The sequence below is a fragment of the Eublepharis macularius genome, chromosome 7 (genome assembly GCF_028583425.1).
Source record: "Eublepharis macularius isolate TG4126 chromosome 7, MPM_Emac_v1.0, whole genome shotgun sequence".
NCBI lineage: Eukaryota > Metazoa > Chordata > Lepidosauria > Squamata > Eublepharidae > Eublepharis > Eublepharis macularius.
In genome coordinates, this window is record NC_072796.1 from 61,459,485 (window position 1) to 61,485,652 (window position 26,168).

Consider the following 26,168-nt stretch of genomic DNA (forward strand, 5'->3'; position numbering starts at 1 on the left):
TAATATTTTATAACCGCCAATTTTAATTGTTTGATATGATGTTTTAATGTTTTTATAATGTTTTTATTGTTTTAAGCTGCTGTTAAACTGCCCTGAGCCTGTCTGATGGGGAGGGCAGTCTAGAAATGCGATTAAATAAATAAATAAATAAATAGATAGATAAACGGAGAAAAGATCAAGACTGGCTACAAATCTTGTAACCTCTTCACCACCCCATGACAATACATGAACTATTGTGTAAACATTGTTCCCACCCATCTCAGATGAGGAAAAAAATATTTTTAACTGAAAAATTCAAATTTTGGGACAGAGCAAAAATGTTTCCAAAAATATTGCGCTACTCCACATTTTTATTGCAAGTCTGGTTTCCACTTGGAAAAGATCAAACAACTTGAAACTATTGGAGACAACTTAACATCACAAGACTAATAGATATAGCATCAAACTAAGGAATACTAACAAAAGAGGAACTAGACAAGAAAGTAAACAAGACTATTCCATGGTTCTCATATATCTAACTCTCTCATATGAGTACACAAAGCCTGTTAACAGATATATTACACAAACCCAAATCAGACTTTGAAAACATATTAGACCAGCCATATCCAACCAGGAAAGGCCTCATCTCCAAAATTTTTAAAATTATCATCGAAATCAACAAACCCAAATCTACAAACAAATCATACTCACGACTTGCCTGCAAAAACTAGTTTAACAAACATTTTTCTTGGTATCCTATCACATAATGTCACATTTAAGAGTTGTGAATGTGAGACCATTGGGTCTGGAATATATATACACTGTTATTGCCCTTGAAAAAGTGAAATTGACAAAAAAGGTTGAATGAGCTGGCTTTCCTGTTGGGGTGTTAGAGGGGGTTCATTCCTCTGGGATGCAGTATCTGACCTGTCAGGAGATAAACAGAAAAAGAACAAGGATTTTGAATCCAATGTACTTACCTGTCTTGTCCACAATTCATTTGCACGTCACTTTAAGACCTTATCCCGACAGCTCTGCAAAGGATATAGTTAATAAGACAGACTATTCTCATTGGACTGTGATTGTAATGGAAAGACTATTGAAATGTTTACTGCAATGTAGTTTATTGTTATTTATTTAATGTACTATGAAGATTGTATGAGAATTTATAGTGTGTATATTTATTCACTGTTTGCACTGAGTACTTTAACAGTTTGTTAGAAGCAGCAAAAACAATGATTTCCTCACGTTGGAATAAACAAATACCTCCATTAATAATCCAATGGTACTCAAAAGTAAGGGAACTAATATATATCCTAAAACAAATAGTTACCTTTTTTTGAACATGTCACCAAAAATGAAGTACAAACTCAAAGCCAGCAATACCAATCAATTCTCAACTTATAAAACCAAACAAATGTGAAATTATCGCAATGTCAAAATCAATATAATTAATAATTTAGAAAATAAGAGACAAAAATGAACGTAGTTAGAAAATTTTAATCTATGTATATAGTTAATACAGTAAAGTTTATTATGATGTATGTTCTTTTTCCAATGAATCTTTACAGCTATTGTATTTGAATAATTTTTGCAATAAAAACATTTTAAAATAAAAAAAACGAAATGAAGAGAGAGTAGCTTAGCTTTGTAAACTGCTCAAAAAACATGCTTTTATAAATTTCACTTAGTGTTCAGCAGTCTGAAAAGTTCTGTATCTACATTTAGGAAATGACTGTAATCTTATTCTTCCTTCATCTGGGTGCTGCGGAACATTTTGATTTACCTTCTAGAAATGGATTTTTTTTAAAAAAAGTGCTTAGAATTATCACCTGAAAAGTTGGGTTGATAATATAAGCTAAATTTATAAATAGATGGATTTTGTTTCATAAATGCATCCATCATGTTTATCAGACACTTTAAATGGATTTTCATTATACTTTTATGTTACAGCTCTACACCTTAAACGGTCCACATATCAACTACACAATATCTCACTTCCTTTTATACAAATCATTTTCAGAGCAGCACCCATGTAAAATTCACTAATTTGTGAAACACCTCAAAACAGCATGTGTAAAAAAGGGGTGTTCAGTAAAATAAAAAGTAATAAAATATGATCCTCTTACAGCCGTCAGATGCAGAAGAATAATATTAACAAACTATGTAAATGTTTCATTTACACTATCTATGAAAGCTGTTTGAGAAAATGATACAACAGGAAGAAAGGAGCTGTCAGTTGGGACCCTCCCCATTTTTTCATTCATGTTGGGTCAAGGCAAAGATGACTGAAAAGCTCCTCTCCCTCCTTCAAAATGAAAGGCAGACACAAAGCTTGGGAATAAAATTGGGCCACTTATCTTGTCACTATGGCAAGGGATCTAACTAACTAGTGGTCCAGATCAAGCCCTGGGTTCACTCCAGACCTCTGCTTTGACCTGTCTGGATGAGCCCCCACTGCCCCAGGGTTGAGCCATACAAATGCATGGCTGTACCCGGCAGCCAGGCAAATGGTCCCCCCTCCAAGCCTGCAGTACCTCACCATACAGCAGGAGGGCTTTACTTGTACAGGGTAGCCATGTAGCAGTCTCCCCTCACAGCTGGCTACTGTACAGCCCACCAGCCATTCCTGACAGACCCCAATTCCTCATCAATGAGGATGTGCCATGGGGGTCACCAGCCCACTCATTTTCCATCTAACCTGCTACCACTAGGGCCAAGCCTCTACTTAGGCCTTCATGCCCCACAGGTGGCTTATGGCCAACCTGAGTCCTTTCCATAGATCATCCAAAAATATGTTGCTGCCAGCCACCGAAAGGGGGACCCCATCACCTCAACAGAGGTCAGCATGCTTGGCCTGAATTCTCTGGTGTGGCAAGTAGATCCCCAGATCCCCACCAAGAGATTTTTCCAGGGCTCTGTTGGACTTATGCCTAGCCCCCTCCATCCTCGCAGGATGCAAGTCTTCCCACCATACCACACATGGAAGCATTGCTGACCACATGATCAGCACATAAGGCCAGGACATGCCTATAAATAGCAAGTCCTCACGGGTCTGCAAAGACAGGGCCTTGCCCTTCACCAAGCCAAGGTCATTGACACCTAGGTGGATGACCAAGATGTGAGGGGGTGGACCAGTCCTACCCTCAAAGAGGAGTGGAAGCAACCCTGGCCAACGAAGGCCTCTATGGCCCTGCCACTTGACCGTGGCGTATTCACTAAGGCCAAGCTGGGACCCGATTGGTGTTATCCTGGCTTGATGGGCCAGCCAAAAGATCATGGTGTGCCTGCAGATGAGGAGCCTCTCACGGCGAGAGACAGCATCTAAAGAAAGAAACAGAACCAAGTTTACAAGGATGTTAGGGGTCACACGTCAGCTCTGTAATTCGAGGCCCACCAATGCCCCATATTTTGGATGGCAGGCCCAGGAAAACCCATGGCTGCTGCCATGGAGGCAGCTCCAATCCTGAAGAAATGGGTGCCAAATCTTATGCCTGCCAGACCTTGCCTGTGACCGCCTAGAACTGGTACTTAGTAAGAGGGGTGCCATTCACATGGTGGAAAAGTAACCCCTCACTGTCTCCACGAAACTCGATGTAATGCCTAAGAGCGCTTGTGAGACACAAGATATACCCAGAGTTCAGGCCACCACTCAGCACACCAGTGCCCCCAGAAATTTACCCCAAAACCTGTAGACCCAGAAGCATCAGAGGACACCTGCAGCTCTGCCTCCAGTATGAGGTCCTCCCCCCAGAAAGAAATGTTATAAAAAGCCAAAAAAAAACTTAGCAGACCAGGAGATCAGCCCTCACAGCCTGACTGATCTGTAGACTATGATGCAGCAGCCTAAGGCCACCCATGGCATCACAAAGGCGTTGTAAGAATGCTCGACCAGGTACCACAACCCAACAAGCAAAATTCAGGTGTCCCACTAGTTGCTGGAGCTCCAACAGGGAAATCCTATGCTTTCCCACAGAGGAGGCCAATCAGGACCGCAAATCACTCAACTTCTGGGGCAGCAATTGAGAATTCTGCTTCACAGTATCTAGTTCAATACCAAAAAATTTAAATACAGATGCAGGGCACTCAGGTTTTTTTCGTGGGCCAATGGGATGCTAAGTTCCTCAGCCAGTCCAATAAAGCTGGTCGATAGGCAGGCACATTGACCGGTGCCCCAAGGATCCACGAAAAGAAAATTGCCCAGATAATGGACCATGTCCTGAGCAAAATGCGGCAACTGCTGGTTACTTGGTCATAGGTTTACTGAATGCTGAGGGTGATGTCGCCTGGTTACCAAGCGACCACAGCCTGCTCTGCAGGCATAGCTCAGAGGAAATTCAAGGAACAAGCTGCACCATTCCATCTGCAGGAGAGACTAGGTGTTGCCTTGAAACAGTCTCCAGGACCCATCTCAAAATCCTAGTCTCCAGTCTCCAGGACCCATCTCAAAATCCTATGCCACTTAGATGAAAGAGGGTTAGGTATGGGCACCACTGCCTATTTGTCCATGTGAAGTGGGCTGAGAGGTTATCTAGTTTCCTCCTCCACAATCCAATTGCCACGAGGACTGGAAAATTCCAAGAATATATGGTCTATAGTAAGACCCTCATTCTGACTGGTCAATGGGCCCCTGCTCAGCCCACCAGTGCCCCTGAAATAAACCCAGAAGCCATTGGGCTCCAAGGCAGTGGAAACTTCAAGGAAATTCCACTTCTAGGTGCCAATATCTTGGAGACCAGGGTCAGTGCCCCACCAGCTTCTGGAGCTTCTATAAAGGAGGCCGGCTAGCAGCCTCCTGGCCCAGGTGCAGTAAACCTTCTTAAGTCACATTTACTTGTCTCCCTCCTCAGGTCCACCTAATCCTTCTCCTCTGCTTCCTGAAGAGGAAGATTAACCCCCAACATGCTGCTCCCTTTATGACTGTCCCTTTAGGACTGAGTCAAGTAATAACCCAATGGCCAAACTGTGAAACCCAAAGGCAAGACCCCAGATGATACAACCAAGAAGTCTAAACATGGGAGCCAGAGATTGTCGCCTGACCCCTGGAGCCCCCACAGGCATGCACTAGGGGCCAGTGGACTTACCTACCTTGTCAATCAAGTCCACTGTCACCTCAACATGACTGGATCACAGCAGTTTAGAGGCAGATCTGCTACTGGCTATCACTTGTGCTAATCTGGTACAAAGATCATATCGTATCATAGACTTCTGTGCCCTGCATGACAGCTTTGCAGGTTTCAGCAGATGCAATAACACAGCATGCCATTAGGTGGCATGAGTGACATAAGCAACAAAACCTAAAAACAGCTCTTTAGGCCTACAAAGTCTGCAAAATTGAGCAGGGAAGGGACAGGTGTTTAACCAGCCACTACCCTGGGACTGTAGAACCTTGCTAAGCCAGTAGCAATAATGTGTGAAAAAATCCACCCTTCAGATGATTGCAAGCCCCCCTTGGCCTCAGCGAGGCCTTCACTGCTGCTGTAAGTACTCTCTCAAACTGAAAACAATGGGGTGCAGGAGGCATAGATAAGCTGGAGGCCTTCAGGGGCTGGGCCTAACCCTGCTTCAGCCCTCCTGACTGATAGACACTGATAGCCCAGTATTTCCTTCATCTCTTTGGCCTCTTCATCATCCTCAAAGGATGAGTCTGCAGGTAGGGCCGCTTTGCAGGAGGCCTATTCACTGGCTGTTTGCCCTTAGCAGGGCTACTACCCTTTTTAGATGGCATGATGGACATGTACAGTAATGTAATGTACTGTAAAATGACTGCTTTTAGAGCTTCAAATCCCAGTAGGAACACAGCACCCCCAAAATTGCAGCCCAAACACTGTGTAGGCTGTAGAGGCCGCTATAAAATGGACGGCAGTGCTAGGAGGCTAAGCAGGCTACAATGTGACACACTTAAAATGGCCACCCCCAGCACAGGATAAGATGCAAAAGCACCACCCAAATGGCCACTTCTGCCAGTAAATAGGCAACAAATCAGACCACACAAAGCCCGTACTCAAACTGGCCACCCCCCCAGAGCTATACATACTGTAAATGCCTCCACAACATGGCCACGCTGCCAGGAGGCTAAGCAGACCACTGGGTGCCACTCTCAAAATGGCTGCACCCAACTGAATAAACTGAATAATAAAGCCCTCCCGCAAAATGGCCCCTGCTGCCTGAAGGCCTTAGGCCGAGCTATTGCTGCTGGAAATACTCCCTCCTAAGTAAGTGTAAATGGCAGGGGAGGGAAATGCCTAGACAAAGAGAGGAGGTCCTATCAGCATCCACCCTGCTAAACCAGAAGCAATTATGCATGAATTAATCCACCCCTCAGATGGCTGCAATTCACCCTGTGGCCTACAGCAAAGCCTATTACTGCTGTTGCTGGAAGTACTCTCTCAACAAAGAAAAAAAAACAGTGGTAGTGGGGGGAGCCTAGGTAGGCCAGAGGCCTGCAGGGGCTGGGTATAACCCTGCTTCATCCCTCATGACTGATAAACAGGCTCCAACTGTAAATAAGAAAAAAAATCTCTGCCAAACCGCTGAGCATGACACTGAGCCTTGGCTCTCTTCCTTGAATTTGAAGGTAGCAAGCAGGGAAATAGCACAGCTTCTCCAAGGCAGCTACTGCTGCCTAGCCCTGAAGGCTTTCAGTAAAACCAGCCTCAGAGGAGTTTGGCTGAAAGAGCTCGAGCAAAATGCAGCAACTGCTAGCAGAAGGAAGGGTGGAGCAGGCTTATATGCCTTAAGCTCCGCCCACCCAGGATGCCCGGGAAAGGCACAGTCAGCCTTTCCTGCTAATGGGACTGCAAATGCAGCCTCTGACCAAGCCGCTCTGTGTCCGGCCGGGAAGGGGCCATCTTAGCTACATTTTTTCCTATGAGTATATTGTTATGGATACATTTTTAATTTTTTGTTGTTTGTAAAAAACAACAGGCATAAGCAAGTGGAAGTGTTAAAAATCTTAACCAAAATCTGCAACCAACCCCAAAACAAAAGATGTTAAAGGAAGTCATAAAATTATCTAATGCATACACTGAAAATTCAAAAGGGTAAGCCAGTTATAGGCAAACACACAAAAATAAATATAATTTATAGATAGATGGTTTATTGTATGCACATAATTAAAACTAAAATGATCTAAAATGCTATAGGTGTGTAAAAAACAATAACTAAGTACCTAAACTTAAAACAGAAGAGCCAGTTTGGTGTAGTGGTTAAGAGCAGCAGGATTCTAATGTGGAGAACCAGGTTTGATTCCCCACTCCTACACTGAAGCCAGCTGGGTGATCTTGGGTCAGTCACAGTTTTTCCAGAGATCTCTCAGCCCCACCCACCTCACAGGATGATTGTTGTGGGGATAATAATGACATACTTTGTAAACCGCTCTCAGTGGGCATGAAGTTGTCCTCAAGGGCAGTATATAAATAGAATGTGGCGGTATATAAATCTAATGCAATAAAAACTTCTCAACAACAAAAACTTCATCAGTGGCCAATTGAATAATTATACTAATGGTTTTACAAAACAAAAATAAAATTTCTGCAAAATCCATATCCAAATTTTAATGAAAAAATGATAGGGATCGTTAAATCTTTAAAAACATCCACAGATCGATTAAAAAAATTAGCATACAAAAATTTTATGAAAAACTCACTAAAATGATGTCCATCAGAAACTTATTTGTAACAATTTGAAATTGTACATAACACTACAATTATAGTAAAATACCAGTAAGAATTGATGTTTATAATAATTTTAAAAACCTTATACTAGCTATTGAATAGCAAATCAATTAATTGACCAGTGATCCTATTTGCTATGGCAGCTTCAAATGTTTCACTCTAGACAGGTTTAGTAATGTCCAAAAACAGCCAAACTTGACTAACTGCAAACTGTTATGATGCCATAATATCTAGTTGTTGGCTTAAGGCTATTTGAGGGGGCATGAAACTGGGATTACCAACTTCCAGAATTAAAGCTGCTTTCCAGAGATCAGTTTTCCTGGAGGAAGTGGCCGATTCAAAGGGCAAACTCAATGGCATCAAATCCCTACTGACTGTCTCTCCAAAATCCATCCTCCCCAGCCATTACCCCCAAATCTAGAAAACCTACATGAAATGGAGAAATAAATAGCTGCAAACAGTAGTAAGCACCCATGAAAAAGGTAGATTCAAGGAGTTCAATGGAGGACAGATGAGAGAGAATAATAAAAATAATCCCTAGTGTAGAACCCTACTGTTGGTACACTCTTCTATAATCTATATTTATTCTAGCACTAAAAAGCTATAATATGAAAATCAGCAGTGAATTGTCTTTGATGTAGCAATTTGCTTGGCAATTTACTTATTAGGTCTTAAAGCATGTGTGTGTGCGTTGACCTTTGAGTCACAGATAGGAAGGCAACACTTATTTTTCCAGCACTTAGTATAAAATAAAATAGTCAGCAATTACAGCAAATGTGAAGGCTGCTTACTTGATCTTAGTTCCCTATAAAATAGTCACTCCAAACCTCCTGAGAAATGATAGCTTCTACATAATTCAAGCACTACATTTTGTAGGGGAGAAACAGTCTGATTAAATTAAATAATATTGATAATCTGTATGTAGTGATTGATAAATAAGGTTCCAAGCTCCAGGTTGGGAAATACCTGGATATTTTGTGGGGGTGGAATCTGGAGACAGCAGGTAGGGACCTCTGCAAGATTTAATGCCATCAAGTTCATTCTCCAAGGCAGCCATTTCTCCAGGAGAGCAGATCTCTGTTGTCTGGAGATCAGTTGAGTTCTGGGAGATCTGCAGGCCCCATCTGGAGGCTGGCAAATTTAATGATAAATATTAGTAAGGAAAACGGAACATTCATAGAACCTTTACTATAAAGTACAGATAAAAATTGGTGGAAGATGTGTTTTTTTTAATATGCCTTTTTGATACTTCTGATAAATAAGACATTAGTTAACACTTTTAAGACATCAAGAGGTTGTTGAGCACAGAAGACTAATTCAGAGCCCTTTTTAGAATCTGTGAAGATAAGGTCTCTATCATGCCCACTAGTTTTCCAATCTTAATTTACAAATTATTTTACCTATGAACTTGGGACTGGCAGAATCATCTACTTTGCTGAGCATTGGTGAAGAATGAAAGGAATCCATTCTGCTTTGCCAAAACCAGAAATACATGAAATTTGGATGGTTCTGCAGTTCACAGTCAGGGCCCTCCGACCCTAGACACTGGCTCGGTGTAATGAGGATTTTTGAGCAGAGTCCGCCAGGGACACTGTGGCCCTGCCTTCCCAAGCCACAGCTGTTGATGTTAGGCCGAGAGGACAGCCAAAGTCAACCATTGAGGAACTTACTGGGGCAGCATGTGCCGAGCACCACCACCTCATAGCGGCCAGCCTTGGCACACCCTTGCCTCTGGAGGAACCCAACAGCCTCTCTCATGGTAATGGTGGAGGCTAGCAGGCACCCAGGATGTTCCCTGGAGCAGCAACCCTGCCAGTGACCAAGGCAGGGCTGCTCCATGATGCACAGGCATGGCCACCAAGCTGCGTAGGAGAAAAGAGGCAAGAAAGCTCCAGCTTGAAGCCAAGCCATGAAAGGCCAAGAGGGGTTGGGGTTGGGGAGGATCTTTCAAGGCCTGGGGATAGGATGTTGGCTAGACCCTGGGAAAAGGTAGAGCCCAAGGGAAGGGTAGGGATCCACCCAGGATGATCCTATAAAAGGGAAGCCATCCTGGGACACCAGGGAGGAAGAAGGCAGGCAGCCTTCTGTGCTCTGAAGGCAGAAGTCCTCTGTGGAGAGAGAGGGTGTGAGGGTGCAGTATACCCCCATCCTCCCCTTTTTTGTGGCTAGCCTGGAGGAGAAGGGCATCTTAGAGGGTGAGCCCTTCTCATGCCCCACAGGTGGAGCCTGACTCTAGGCTTCTACTCATGCAATGCTGTGGCATGTAGTTAGTGTGGCAAAGATCTGTAGCCAGTGTGAGTGCTGTGCTAGCATGCTAAGAACATGTAGCAGTCCAGGTTACACAAGATGTTGCACAAGTTTCACAGGTGAGTTCTTTAGTCTCACCAGTATTTCATTTAAATTGGGAATTTGGAAATTCCTCCAGCTGCATCCCAATTAAAATTTGTTCCTTGTTTAATGGAGGAGTTTCATTGAGTTGACCTTTCATCAACTTTTGCAAATCTTTTTTGGAACAGAACCAAGGATTGAAAAGAGAAATTACCCAGTAACTATGAAGACTATACATAAATGTGTAAAACTTATTCAAGTCTCATGAGTGCACACACTTCTGTGAACATGAGAATCAGGTATACTGCTCTGCAGCCAAAATTCCGAGAAGAGCTCCCCTACAACTATTAGGGAAGGTGTGCAGTGAACAAGATAAACACATAAGAAAAATAGCTCAGAATGACTTAGACCATAAACAAGTACTTCAGGTTCATCTACTTTTCTCTCACTTCACCCCCTATCCTAATACATAGTGAGATCTTTGAGCCTTTTGAGGTCAGGAAGCCTCTGACTAAGGGTCAAACCACAGGAGACAAAATATACTTGAATTACACTCAAATTACAAAATACACTCAAATTACCTGTATAATTCGAGTGTATTTTGTCTTGTGTGGTGAGACCCTGAGCCAATCTATATTCTGCATGTAACTGTAATGTGCTGCTCAATTCTGATATCTGAATTTCTATACTAATAAATTCTCTGTGTAAATAGTTACCTGCCATGTTCCCGAGTTATTAGTGTTCCCCACTGCCTTGTAGATTATTACAGTTTTCAGATTAATGAGCCTTGATATCACACAATTCTTGGCAATTAGATTTCAGCACAATCAATAAACCAGCTGATCCAGCCTTACAAACACAATATCTATGTTTGCTACTTGGCTTTATTATGAACCACGGAGGCATTAGACCTTGATTTAGAAACAATTAGCATACTGTTTTGTTTTTCAAATTGAGATGCTGGCTTTCCTAAAAATATGCTGTTTTTTGTTAATTTACATTTCAGCAAGCCAAGGAACACTGAAGAAAAAGTAAAACTTTAAAAAAATCTAACTTTCTGGCCATTTCCCTCCATCCTTTGACTCAGGCATATCAAGTAATTTATCACCTCAGCAAGATATTGTAGATCCAAATTATTTGTTAAAAACTGAAGAGCGTGCACAATACAAACATTCACTTTTTAACTGAATTGAAGCTGCACAGGCATGCCTTGATTAGACTGGGGCTCCTCATCACTAGTAGGACCAACCAAAGAAAGAAATGACCACACAATAACAATTTTCCTTAACACAGGGGTTATGTACATCCCATATATTACTACGTTCTCATCTGTGTGAAATAAGTTTCCTGTGAAGAAGCAAGGCAAAACCCTAGCAGTGCAACCCTGTACAAACTTACACGAGTCTTAACCCTTTGTGGATTTAAACAGGTAGAATTTCACTATGAGAATTCTAGGTAAGGTTTGCCAGCCCATTGCGGGCAACACCTTGGAGCCTTCCAGGGACAGAGCCCAGGAAAAGCGTCACTGATGTTGTGGCATACGTTCTAGGTAAAAGTCACACTGCGATGCTCTAGGAAATCCACAGACCTCTATGACAATTGATATCACTTCTGGGGTTCCCCCTAGAAATGAGGTCACTGCATTAGCCATGCTATTTTTTTTTCTCCTGCTGCTGCTACATTTTTTGGCAGTGGGCAATGAGTGTGGCAGTGGAAGATTACCTGCCACCACCTGGAAGCTGGCAACCCTGATCCTTGGACATTATTTCACCTAAAAAAGCAGGATCTGAAATTCTCAGCAAAAGCTTACCAAAAAGAAAGAAGAGGTTTCTTTTCCTCTGTGGCTACTGTTACCATTTTAACTTTGTCAGCAGCATTGATCACAGGAGAATGATAAGAGTCTTTGGCCTGTTGTATAACTGTGCAGCAAAATGAAAGAATAATTAGGTGGCTGAGATAGTAGTATGGGCTGTACCATTTCAGACTGCAAGTAAAGGATTACATATTTACCATTTCCCTACATTCCCATTTCCCTGTAAGTGGAGTACTTGCACAGCATATGAAGGATATGCTAGCATCTTTCTCCTTTATGTGTTTTTTTAAAAAAACAATGTACATGAACTCTCTATAGTAGAAATCTTCAAAATGTGATGTTCTCACCTGCAGACTGAAGTGGTATGGCCTCTTCATCTACTTCAATTTGCCATAAGTAGACCAAGCCTCAGAAAAAGCTTATGTGGCCACCACCTAAATATCCTCTATTACCTCTGAGGTTTTTGAGAGAAAATGGTGTGTGTATGTGTGTGGACCCCTTTCCTTGATTCTGCCGTGCAGGGATATGTTTGGGTGCACAGTAGAATTTCTGTGGGTACAAGGATTTCCACCCACAAAATGCAGTTTTCTGACCTGCTCCTCTATGGCAGCCCCAAAGGCCCCCCAACTTTTCTTCTTGGGGATAGATATCCTTGAGCCCATAGATACACTAATCTGGATCCAAGCCATGGAGCTGAACCTGATGTAGGGTTGTTATGGGGAGGGGGTGAAATTTGTTTTTCCAGAATTTTCTTTTTAGATATAACAATTAGTTCCTCTTATTCTCTTTTCTTCTTTGACTTCCATCATTAACTTATATTACTTATATTTGAGGATTTGGGTGCCCCCCCCAAGTGATAATATAGTTTCTGATTATACCACATGATGGTGCTCTATGTGTCCTTTTGTAACTTCAGCCCTTTCAGCCTTATCTACCTCACAGAGTTGTTATGAGGATAAAAAATGGAGACAGTGTTGTGTAGTGGTTAGGATGTCAAACAGAGCTGACTCCCACTTCTGCTACAGTTTTCGGAGTGTCCTTGGGCCAATCACAGGCTAACCAACTTCACAGGGTTGTTGTGATGATAAAATGGAGGAGAGATCAATATAAGCTGCTGGGAGGGGGAAAGCAGCAGTGAAAAGGATAGTAAAAAAATATCTCATCCTTTACATAACTGGGGAGTGGGTGTTAAGAACTTCCCTTACCTATCAGAAACAATGTGGTGTGGTGGTTAGTATGCATGCATTCTGAGATCTAGGCTTCTTCTTCATGAATGAGGAATGGCTTTGAAACTGTCTCAAATTCTTAAAAACAGGAATGGAAACAGATTGCTGGGTTTCAGGCAGAAATTCCAGGGAGAAATTCGGCAAAGAGGAATTAAGAAGATTCCACTTAACAACTCTTAGATGCAAACTGCTTGAAGAGATAGCAGACTTGAACAAGAGGGCCATATTTTACAATTATGCTATATTGGTTCAAGTTACAGTGAAACAACACTTTTTTGAACAGAACTTGTACTTAACCTAAGCACTAAGATAGCAGTTGATAAACTTAGGCTTTTAGCCATGAAAATAAGAGAGACATATTTATAGAAGATAGTTTTAAGTGGGTAGTGATGTTGGTCTGCAGTAAAAGAGCAAGATCTGGGTCTTTAAGGTGCTACTGGATCCAGATCTTGCTCTTATATTTCTAAAAATCTCCATTAGCCCATAGCATTGCTGAAATGAACTATGCTTGTGGCTTAATCAGAAAGTAATTTCAGTAACAGTATATAGGCTTCTCTGACTCGGCACCTGTTTTAAGCCACAAATAATTAGCAATTAAAGATTACTTTAGAAGAATTAACCCTGCTAATGAAAGACATGAACTGGCTTTGCATGAAAAGGGAAGATAATATTGAACTGAAATAGCAAGATAAAAAATGTTGTCACTGATAACATGATTCACAGAAGAGCATCAATAGATAATGGCAACAAATATTTACTCTTTGCAAGTAGATTGAGTGCTCGTTATAACAACTGCAACAGGGCTTGTTTCTTCAAGAAGATGGAATCTATGATTTTTGAATGCAAAGATGATAATTTTGACTTTGTTCTCTTACAAACGGCAATCTGGTTCAATGCATTTGGAAATACAGGCTATTTTGTTTCTTTGAAAACACACCAAGTGTTTCCATAATCAATCTGTTAGAATCTCAAAGAATCAACAATTCAGCACATGAACTTGTCACAATCTCGCGGTCACGGCAACTATAATACATCACTTGAGTGATGCCTATGATGTTTGTGGGCTGGAAGGAAATAGGTTTTTGTATTGAAGGATGTGTTCAAATATAGAATGATATACTTTTCACCTTGGAGAACAAAGGAAGGGCAGAATAGTTTATACTTTTTTTGCTTATGGAAACTTTATTTAACCTTTTCATTTCAATCTCAGAAGCCATTTGCATTAGCCCAAGAATTTAATGTTTATCTCCTTCCAATCAATACAAAATCAAGTGGTATAATTGTAAGACATTAGAAAATCAACAAGCCCGACAGGATTGTGCTAAATAATGTGCTTTAACCGAAGCAGCTACACATTTCCTGCCCTTGAAAGAGAGAGGAAAATTCTAACCTTGTTAATTGAATAGAAAGTCTTACATGTAGTTGTGGCTTATTGTGTTAAAAGGCAGCCAATGGTATTTGGTTCTAAACAACCTGTTCTCCAATTTTTAATATCAGCTCATTCAGACCATCAGTGCAGTGGATAAAGACAATCCTATGGAAAATCACCACCATTTCTCCTTCTTCAGTTTGGCTGAAGCCACAAACAGCTCCAGTTTTGCAGTCAAAGATAATCAAAGTAGGTGTCACTTTAGTTGCTTTGGAAATACTCTTTTAAAGGATGAGTACTCTCCTAACCATGAATTAATCATGATTCTGTTTCATCCATGAAACAATTATCTATACAAAGCTTCCACACACTTAAATCTTTGCTTTCATATGTCATCATCTTACTGCCTCACAGGATCATTGTAAAGCTACCCTGCTACTTCTGATTTTTTTTCTAGAAGTGGCAAGATAGAAAGGTAATAAGTGAAATCTAGCCCACAAGTATGCCGCAAGGATGTAAAGTTGGGGCATCAGAGATGAGCTAGGGATACTCATCTTGATTGCAGTGAATGGGAAAGATGGAGCTCAGGGGCAATTCTCTACATGATCAAGGGTTGCTGATCCCCCAGTGGGGGTGGGGATCCTCCACTCCCAGCCTCTGCCCCCTGTTACCACTCACCTGGTGGCAGGGGGGAAAGGCATGGGAACAGGCCTCCTGGGGTACACTCCCAGTGCAGCGCACAGGTGTCATTTCTGTGAGGGATGTCATTGTGCAGACCCCAGGAGTGCTCCTGCACTTTGTGCTGGTCCAGTTTGGGCCCCAAACATGGCCCAGTATGAAGCTCAGGAGCACTCCTGTAGCCTACATGATGACATCACTCTTGAAAGTGATGTCATTGCACTATGCTGGGAGCACATGCATGCAAAGCACATATGCAAGGATGTTTGGAAGGTACCCCACACTGCCAGCGGGGTAAAGGGACCTGGTAACCCTAGTGTGATCAAATGACAACAGAGTGTTGGATTAGTTCCCACTTTTTAAAATTTGTTTTTATTGAGTTTTCTAGGAAATATTACCCACCACATTAAAGGATGCAGTGGTAAAGAGCAGCAGAACGGTAATCTGGAAAACCAGGTTTGATTCCTCACTCCTTCACTTGAAGCCAGCTGGGTGACCTTGGATCAGTCACAGCATTCTCAGAGCTCTCTCTGGGCCAAGCTACAAGTGACGAATGACACTTGAACAGCAAGTGTATTTCTCCCTGTTCACTTGCCCTCCACTCAATCCACTTGCCGTTCAAGTGTCATTCGTCATATGTAGCTTGGCCCTTAGCCCCACCCACTTCACAGAGTGATTGTCATGAGGATAATAACACACTTTGTAAATCGCTCTGAGTGTAGCATTACGTTGTCCTGAAGGATGGTATATAAATTGAATGTTGTTATTATTATTACCCTGAAAAGAAAAGAAAGGAGGAGTCAGCCCATCAAAAGAATGTACTGCAAAAGCCCCAGCTTAGCCTGGAGAAGCAAAGCAGCCCCTTCACATAGCTGATTGTTGCCAGGAGACAAGGTTTGCAAAGAGCCTCAGGTTTGCAGAGGCAATGCTATGTTAGGGAATAGTCTGAGCAGTCAACTAACAGATATATTGCATCAAAGAGAAACATTGTATCAAAAGTGGTTTGGAAAACCAGAGGGGAAAAAGTGGGAAGCACACAGAAGGAAAACAGATTAGATAACTTGCATGACAGCAACAAAAACCCGCTCCACTTTGAAATTGAGGCAAAGAGCTTGTTTGAAAGTGGTCTGAGACAAAACCATAATTATTATGTATACATTTCACAAGACAGAAATCTTTGTCATCACACCAGCAAAAGTTAATATTTCCATTGCAGTGGTACTTTTATTTCTTTTGCTGCTTCCCAAACTTTTGTTAGCCAGTGATCTGATTGTTTTTTTTTTCCCTTCCAAAATCTAGCTGTTTATTTTTTATCTACGGCTATTAAACAACAGAAGACGGCTCTCCCAGCCGCGGCAAAACGCCGCTTAGGCTGGGAGCCGCCTCTTTGCTGCCCCACCCGGAGTGGGAGACAGGCTCCCTTCCCGGGCATCCGGGGCTTTGCTGGAGGGGGCGGAGTCAAGTGCTGTTCGCGCCGACTCCACTCTCCCAGCCTCAGTTCAAGGTTTTGCTCGGAGAGGACGCAGCTTGCTTGCTGTTCCTCCCCGAGCTTGGGAGTTGCGGCTCTCGGCTGCAGCTTTGCTGGCTGGCCGGAGGGCCTTGGTGTGGCGCGGCGCCGGCGCCGGTGTTCCTTTTCGGGCCGGTGGGCCTTGGAGCGGCGGCGGCAGCCCTGAGGGGCGGGATCGGCCCGATCGGCGGCGGGGGCTGCATTTCAGTGGCACGCGATCGCGGCCGCTTTAAGTTTGTTCTGGCCACAGGGAGTTGGGGAGGGGATAACAGTGTGGCCTGTGCATTCACCTCGGTGGGCCTGGAATAAAGGCCACAGCCACTCCCTTTTTGAGGCTGCCCCCCCCGTGGCCTCGGGTAGTTTGAGGGTGTGTGAGGGGATATAAGGGCCTACTGGTTGCCCATTAGGGCTCGTTTGGGCGCCCCCCTTGCCCTGTGGTGACTACCGCACCCCCTCACCCCCCTCTCACTCAGCCAGTTCTGGGCAGGGTCTCTCTTGTTGCTGGGCGGGGCATCATTAGTCTGCCCGGCGGCTCTACCAGCTTTGTGATAGTTACATATCCATTGCCTTCAGATACATTATGTATTATTTTCATTTTCCACCTCTTATATCTTAATGATTTTTTTTGCGGAGATTTACATCCCATTCACAAAAATTGTATTATTCTTGTTCAGTCACCATCCTTTTTTACTGGGTATCTAAAGCTGTATTTTACCTTATACCTTCCTGATCTTATTGTTAAACTTTATCCATTAAACCTGAAAACAAAGAGACTTGGTCTCATAGAGAGGGAACATATTCTGTCCCTCATAATAGTTATTCCCTTATCTGTTGGGAAAAGGAATGCAGGCTGTTATTTAATATAATGTTGGTAATACAGTATGAAATACATAAATATTATAAAAGCTTCAATAAATTAATTTTAATAAATACATTTTACTACTACTATTACTTACTACAATTTTACCAAATAAATTGGAAAATTTGTGTTGACCTATGACTCTAGAGCACCAAATCCCTTTTAATCTGTGAAATTGCAGACAATTTGGGAGAGGTCTTTGGCTCAAATAACATTTTTTTAAAATATGGGATATAGCAACCTTACTTTTCCATATCATTTTGCACATCATTGACCCTTTTGTTTTCAATGAGTCTTCACATTAAGAACACTACCAGTTCCTGAACTTTTCCTGTGAATGCTCACCGCTTAACAATTACATGGCAAATTTACTTCATAATGTTTTTCTCATCATATTTTTCTTGTGTCATATATTAATTGGTCTTATTTCTTCATGTAGAACATAAGAACATCCTAAGGTTATTATGTACTGATAACTCTATATAGTCTTGCTAAGATAAAGAACTCTAGACACTGCCAGACATATACAGATATGTGTAGGATAAATAGCTGTTGAAAGCCCTGTTCCACAACTATCTCATATAGAAATATGGGCTAGGCCTATGAATGGCTATTATATATGACAGACAAATGGATCCCTGATGACTAGAAGAGAATACAGGGCACCAAAGGTTGGAGAAGACTGCTGCCACTATGTCCTACCTGTAGACTTCTCAGAAACATCTGTCTGGATACTGTTGCCAATAGGAAGCTGGAGTACAGGAACAGTTGGACTAATCCAACATTGGGCTTATTCTTTTGCCACCACAGTTGGAAAGAAGAGGCAGACACATAATTTTGGGAACTAAATGGCTGCTTTATTAATGTAAAAGCAAACGTTATCAAACATGGCAAGGGCCTAAACTAGAGGTACAGGTCTGGCCCTGGGGTCACTCCTGGACCTCTGCCCCAACCTGTCTGGGCAAGTCACCCACTGCCCCGGGTGCAAGCCATCCATCATATGGCTAGGACCCAGTATGGCCAGGCTAAGTGGTTCACCCCTTTAAAGCTCCCCCACCCAGCCATAAAGCTGTGGGGGGAGACTGGCTTGTCCAGGGATTCCTCACCAGGGTATCTGTCCTCGCAACTGGGCTGTAAAGCAGCCAAACGCTCCTGACACACAGCTTCCCTGCTAATGGGGATGTGCCAACAGTGCTCACCGGCCTGCTCATTTTCCCCTAACTTCTCACCTGCCACTGCCAAGGCCAAGCCTCAGCTTAGGCTGAAGCACCCCACAAATGGCTTAAGGCCAACCTGAGCCCTTGCTGTAAAACATCTAGAAATATGCTGTTACCCTTATGAGAAAGGTGCACACCATCTCCTCAGTAGAGGTCTGCAAATTCGGCCCTAATTTGCAGAAGGGGCAAATAAATTCCCAACCCAGCTAACATAGCCTTGCACAGGGCTCTGTTAGTCTTCCGCCTAGCCCATTCTAATGCCTTAGGGTCCAATGCTTCCCTCCACACATGATGTGGAAGCATTGCCGACCAGAAAATCAGGACACCAGGCCAGCGCTTGCTGATCTCCTGCAAGTCTACCTGTGCCTGCAAGGAAAGGTCCTTATACCCTTCATCAATCTGAGGTTGTTCCTGTCCAGGTGAACAACCAATATATGAGGAAGAGGACCACTCCTCCCCTCAAACAAGAGAGGGAGCAGCCCGGTCCACCAAAGTCCTCTTCTAGCTTGCCATTCGATGGTGGCCCACTGGCCCAGGCCAAGCTGAGACCCAATCACCATCCTCTTGGCCTGGTGGGATGCCCAGAAAACCATGCTGTGGCCACAGATGAAGATCCTCAGCCACTCCTGTCAACCAACAGCACCCAGAAAAGAAAACAGCATCAGCAACTGCATCAAAAGTTAACGTGTCTGAAGTGGCTGAATGTATGCCCGATAAGTGGCACGCCCCACTCTGAATGTTGGGACCTGAGAAGCCCATGACAGCAGCAGTGGACACAGCCCCAATGTGGAATGAATGGGTTCCAAACCTGACACTTGCCAGGCCTAATTTATTAAGCGCCCGCCTTGTGACCATCCAAAATTGGTACTTGATCAGCAGGGACCCTTCAGAATGGTGAAAGATTCCCTGCTCATCCCCCCTGAGCTCAATGTAATTCCAGAGAGCTAAAACAGGGGACAAATCCTTCACCTCACAAGGGCCAAAGCTGACCACCGCTCCTTTGTGCCTTTGATCCATCTTAGAGTGGTGGATCATTATAACAACTCTGTTCCCCTCAAATTTTACATCCTTGGCAAGCAAGGCACGACCCGACGGATCCTTTATAGACTGGGGAACCAGCTCGCTTACTCTCAGTGCACCAAAGAAGGCTGTCAAGGAGGCCACATGGAAAAGCACCTCCTCAGACCTAGAATTACAAACCTCAACCCATGATGCCTTCAGGCCTAAAAGAATTCCCTGGGAGATGGTCTGCCTTTGGTCTCTTGGTGCTGCTGCCTCGTGAGACCACCCCTCCAACATCTTCCAAATGCGGAAGTCCCCCATGCAATCAGCAAGGCCTCATACCTTGAAAGCAAAAGCCAGCATCGCCAGCTGGCTTCTAATATAACTGACCACCTGTCCCTTACCTTTCTGGAACATGCAAAAACGTAACAGGTGTTCAACCGGGATGGATCACAACTGGCTGAAGCCAGCCTCTCGCCTGAAGCCAGTGAAATGCTGTACCCAGAGAGCGGTCATATGCTCTCTGGGTTCTTGGGGCTAGGGCTAATTGAAGAAGCCTGCAAGCTCCACCCCCGCTGCATACACAGATGCCCAGGAAGTGTCTGTCTGCCTCCACCCGCCCATCTGTGGAGGCAAAAGATGGCCATCGGCTAAGGCGGCTGTTGCCACCTGCCAGGAGTGCTGAATTCTATCAAGAATTTATAGCAGATTCATACTTGAACACAGCTTTTTCATAGAACTGCAGAGATAGTACTCTGAAGTTTAAAAAAATACTCAGAACAATCTCAAAATCCCATTTTATCTCTTAATAATTGTTTTCTAAGTATGGCACATTGTAGCAGTGATAACTTTCCCATTATCTCTTAAACTGTCAAGTGCTAGTAATATCAGAAACGGATAAACAGCAAGCAGTTTTTTAAATGAAATGAAGATTTAATATTAATAAGAAGTCTTTAGATGGATTTAGTTCTGCTAAAACAAAGTTATAGACAAAGGCATAGTTCACAATTATTTAACTTTGTTTCCTGTTCCCTGTTACACTGTTTTCATCGATATACTGATGACATCATATGAATGACTTTTCTGTATTGCAATGTTATGCAGCATTGGTATTGATCCCAGAGGCTGAGAAAGATTCGTATAGGGGGACACCAATCGAAACTAATCTGAAGGGAAAACCTAAGTTCAACAACTGATGAAATTGTAGGAAAGAAGGCCACTTAAAGGCAGCCTTCTGAGAGTTAGAAGAAGAGCTATTTCAAATTCAACTAAAGTATACATTGCTCATATTGACTTTGCTAATTATTTGAATGTTCTGGCTAGGTGAATAAATCAATACTGCTAACTTTTTGCAAAGTTCACTATATTCTGAATAAGAAATTACTTCTTTAGACTTCAGGCTCAAATGGTCTGGCCATCCTGAGTTTAATTATACTCCACATTTCTCCCCAATGGAGACCCAAAGTGGTTTACATTATTTTCCTCTCTTCCCTTTTATCCTCACAATGACCTTGACAGGCAGGTCAGGCTGAGAAAGTGGCTGGCCCAAGGTCACCCAGCAAGCTTCAGTGGCAGAGTGGGGAATCAAACCTAGTTTACCCATATCGTAGTCCAGCACTCTAACCACTACACAACACTGGCTCCTGTTTTAACCAAAGTTCAGTTCTATATTTATGAATAATTTCCCACAATTTTGTAATGATAAATAAGAATAAATTCTAAATGAATAAGAATTGGTAAAATATTTTCTTGAACTAGAGAATACCTGTAAGTGATATATGCATCTTTGTTTTCGTAGATAATACAGCAGGAATTCTTACCAGAAGCAATGACTTCCATCGTCAAGAGCAGTCTGTTTTTGCCTTGCCAATCCTAATTGCTGACAATGGCATTCCATCTCTCACCAGCACAAGCACCTTAACAGTCTTTGTGTGTGACTGTGATACTGAAGCCAATCTCAGGTTCTGTAGATATGGAGCCCTGGGCATTAGTGTGGAAGCATTTGTTGCTATTGTGGCTTGTACTTTAATTATATTAGGTAAGGAAAAAGAGTTAGGTGCATTCATTCCATTTGACTATATATGTCTGCCTTACAGTGGTAGGCAACTTGTCTGACTCAAGTACCTTCCCCACCCGCAATATATAGCTGTGAACATGGTGGTATGATGACCAAGGGAAGAAAAGATAAAGTGTAACATTGCCAGACACTCTGAGTTGGATGCAGCACTTGTTCTAGAGCTGTTTTCCAACCAGCAATGTAAAAAAAGACTGTGATACCCACTTGTGCTAAGCCAAACTTATTGTATCCCCACTTGAGTTTCCACTTGCACAAGACCTTTGGAACTAATTTCTGGGAGGAAAACACAAGGTGTTGCACAACATCTTGCACAAGCAGACTGTGCTAAGTCCAGAAAGCAGTTTCTGCTTGTGTATCATGAGATCCAAGCCATTGGAACCAAGCCAATCACCACTGTAGCTTCCAGTGCCTCAGCAGCTCACATTGGACTCAGTTGGCATATGTGCACATCTGGGAGGCAACGGAAGACACAGGCCATGTCCCCCACTTTCCCTCTGCTAAGTCAGTGACCTTGCAAGTCCCTAAGAGGCTTGGGCAGAGAACTAACCCTGCCTGTGGAAAAATGGTCTGGCTTGCCAGTCTTTGGCATGCATGTTTAAGGTTGTCTAATTCCTCTGGAAATGTATATATATATATATGCAATAGGTTCTTTTTCTACATTGCTCAGTTACCTTCTTCCATCCCTCTCACAAGCACACAAAACGTGTTCATACTGCTCACATACCTTATTGACCCACCATTGTCTTATGCACAACGTCAAGTTCATACTACTCACATACTGCATTCATATTTCGCAGATTTTCATTCATACAATTCTCATCCTTGCCACTGATTGTGTAGGATTTTTTCACATATAAAGTACCACTTCTTGCCACTCAGTCTAACAGTTGCTACCTGTAACCAGCTTATTCTTGTTTCTGAACCTCTTCTACCAGCAATCTCACCTATTTCTGGATCTTGTGTGCTGACAAACAAAGTTGAACAGTTGAAATGTCATTAATATTTCCAGTGCACTAAAGCAATCAATGCCTAGAGATGGATAATTTCAATCAACTGAAGTGAGAATTCTCTCAGCCAATAGATCTCAGTTGTAGCCTGTGTTTTTTGTTGCAAGGCTGAGGTAGAAAATAGGCAAGAGCACTGGTTGTTTCATGAAGTTTGGGGCAGTCTATGTGTTCCATACTTTACTGTAATACTTTTATTTCTCTTTCTTTGATCATAGTTATGCCCTTCAAGATTATCTAAAGCTGGCTTTAACTTTGAAAATATTGTCCCAGCCCCTCCACCCCACCCTCAAAAAAGACATGATTTTAACTAGTTATGACATGGCTTATCGATGTCATAATATTAAAATATGCTCACATATTTTAAGGGGTGGGCTGTACTAAGCAGGATTAACATGGCTGCCCCAAACTCAGCCAGTAATTATACCAGTTTTGTTTACCATTCTTTCCAACCCACTATATCACCAGACACATAATGAGCTGTTCAGGAGATAAACCTCCATGACACCCAATGCCTCAGGATGCTTGCCAATTCTCCCTACCTATCATGAGCAACCTGCCCCATTCCCCAAAAGCCAATAAGGGAAAATCCCCAAAATTTCTGCTTGTCCCCAAAGCAACCATGACATTCCATCGGGGTGGGGGGAAGCTGTGGCAGCTCACAGCAAATTCATTTGAGAAAAGCAAAGATCTGTTTTGTCAGTCTCTCCAGTCCTACCTCCCATTTGCGGAGGGACTCCAGCATCCACCAGTCATGCCCCATACTTCATTTGAACCCTAGAAGGGGCTACAACTGAGAATGAGTATATACAAAGATAAAACACTTGTGTATACATTGGATGCAAATGAGCTTACATATTAAAATTGATAATTATACTTCTCCAAGTCTTGGTCTGAGAAAAGGAATAAAACTTTCAACAGAACTTTGAACATGAGATGCTAAATATTTTGAGGATGGCATTACCATTTCAAGTTCTTAATGGCTTACAAATAGATCTTTTCTCTTCATATTTTATAAATTCCTTTGAAGCCAACATGAAGTTTCATTTATGCCCCATAATTACAGTTCACACATAACATTAAGCAGACTTTGAATTTGGAGTGACATCACTATCGGTATGTTTTACTTTTCTTGTATTCCTTAGACCCATACCAATGTTTTCTTCCCCCTTTTTTTGTTTGCTTGTCAGTGTTTGTTCTGGCAATTCTGGCCTTCAGGCAGCAGAGGAAACAATCTCTATTTCATGAGAAAGGCGAAGAGTTCAGAGAGAACATTGTTAAGTATGATGATGAAGGAGGTGGAGAGCAAGACACCAAGGCCTTTGATATGGCAACGCTGAGGAACCAATCAGTCCTGAGGGAGCACAAGCCTCGAAGAAACGTAACAACACAAATTCAGAGCCTTTACAGGCAATCTCTGCAAGTCGGCCCTGAGAGTGCTGTATTCCGGGAATTTATTTCTCAAAAGCTAGAAGAAGCCAACTCAGATCCAGATGTTCCCCCTTATGATTCCCTTCAGACTTACGCTTTCGAAGGAGATGGGTCAGTGGCTGGATCTCTTAGCTCACTGGGATCGAGTTCATTTGATCTGGATGTAAATTATGAAGACTTTGTTCAATTGGGCTTCAAGCAGTAAAACAGTGTGCATAGATCTGTAAATAATGCATAATAACAACAACAACAACAACAACATTCGATTTATATACCATCCTTCAGGACAACTTAATGCCCACTCAGAGTGGTTTACAAAGTATGTCGTTATTAGGGAATAGAAACAACATAACTGGAGAAAGAGTTAAAAAAACAGTATGGCTCCCTTATTCTATCAAAGCAGTGGGGGGAAGGAACCTAAGGGAAGTAGAAAGCAAGCACTTTTGAAATACAGCACATAGTTTATTTCTCCTGCTGCACAGAATGAGGTCAGGATTAGGAAACAGTGTCACACTGTACCTACTGCTAAAGCAACATTTTCTGTACTTCAGCATGTATGGGACTCTCACATTTTGAAAAGGATTGACTAGCTACTGGTACTGGGCTGAAAAGTCTGTATTGTGAGCACTGGAAAAAATGAGGCAAGTTATTTGTAAAAACGTTGTACAATTTAAGCCTCCCAACTAGTTACATAGCTGTTATCATTACAATAACTGTAAACTAAAGATTTAATATAAATATGTTTTATAACAGAAACATAATTTTGTATTACTTTAGTATAAGCTATGGATCACTTTAGAAACATGGAAAACCTGGATGGAAAAATCAGAACAAAATGTAATATGTCTCTGAGACAAATTTTAGGAATGTTTTCTCAAAACTCCATTATCTGTTATGTCCACCATTTTATCTTGGCTTTTATCCTACATTTGTTCAGGTATGCATGTGATTTGGATCTTGTTTGTTGTTTCAGAGTTCCAATATACTTCAGGAAAACAAAAGTATTTATTTTCAGTTATGCTCATATTCAAATAAAGGTAATTTATCAATGCTAAAATATAGTTTTCTGAAACAGCCAACATTTATTTTCAATTAAATGTGACTTTTTATTAAACTATTGAGCAGTGTGTTACAGTCCCAATTAATTCCTCATGGGCACATTCTAAAAAAGAGTAAAAATGGACCAGGTTCAAGAATGAATCAATATTCAGTTTAAATATGGTAATCAACCGTGTTGCATAAAACCCAATACTATTCACATCTGGGCATTTCCTTTTTATTAAGAGTTTAAAAGATGACTGATTTCCCAGCACAGATTTTTTTTTTTATTATGGAATAAAAATTAGCTGCAGCACTCAATTTTATTGTTACAGTATTAAAGATCTTTAAAATGCTAAGCTGGTGAACATAAAACTTTATGTATAACATTAGATAATAAGATAGTAAAACACTTTAATGTTAATCCAGCTCTTCAGAAAATGCTCCCTTTCTATTTCATTTCTTGGGAATTTAGTCAGGCTTCAGAATTATATTTCCCTACTGTATTTTTTGTTTGCACTATCTATAGTCAGTATAAAATTCATTCAGAACTTTGCTTCCCTGTCACTTTATCTGTATAACTAATCAGCACCGAAGGCAGTGATCTAAAATCCATCAAATGCATTCAAATAGCATCCAGTGAGCAGCGATCCCTACCTCTTATTTATAATTTTTCCATTAAGTTTTGGTTTATAACCTCAGCTTCACGTAATCAACTGAAACATTTCAATGCCTGGACGCTTGCATTGTGATAAGGGAAATTGGGCAATTAGGTAAAGGTAAAGGTAGTCCCCTGTGCAAGCACCAAGTCATTACTGACCCATGGGGGGACATCGCATCATGATGTTTTCTTGGCAGATTTTTTACGGGGTAGTTAGCTATTGCCTTCCCAAGTCATCTACACTTTACCCCCAGGAACCTGGGTACTCATTTTACCAACCTCGGAAGGATGGAAGGCTGAGGG

At 42.1% G+C, this 26,168-nt stretch overlaps 1 protein-coding gene across 1 annotated transcript in view; it reads left to right on the forward strand.

Annotated features, from left to right (window-relative positions):
- The window catches only part of CDH19 (cadherin 19), a 44,845-nt gene extending 19,587 nt beyond the window's left edge, over positions 1-25,258 (forward strand). The window contains exons 6-8 of the mRNA XM_054984760.1: positions 14,520-14,640; positions 21,453-21,692; positions 23,926-25,258. Of these exons, the coding sequence (XP_054840735.1) occupies positions 14,520-14,640; positions 21,453-21,692; positions 23,926-24,371 (807 nt within the window). The 3' untranslated portion in view covers positions 24,372-25,258. The remainder of the gene's footprint in view (positions 1-14,519; positions 14,641-21,452; positions 21,693-23,925) is intronic.
- The last annotated feature ends 910 nt before the right edge of the window (positions 25,259-26,168 follow it).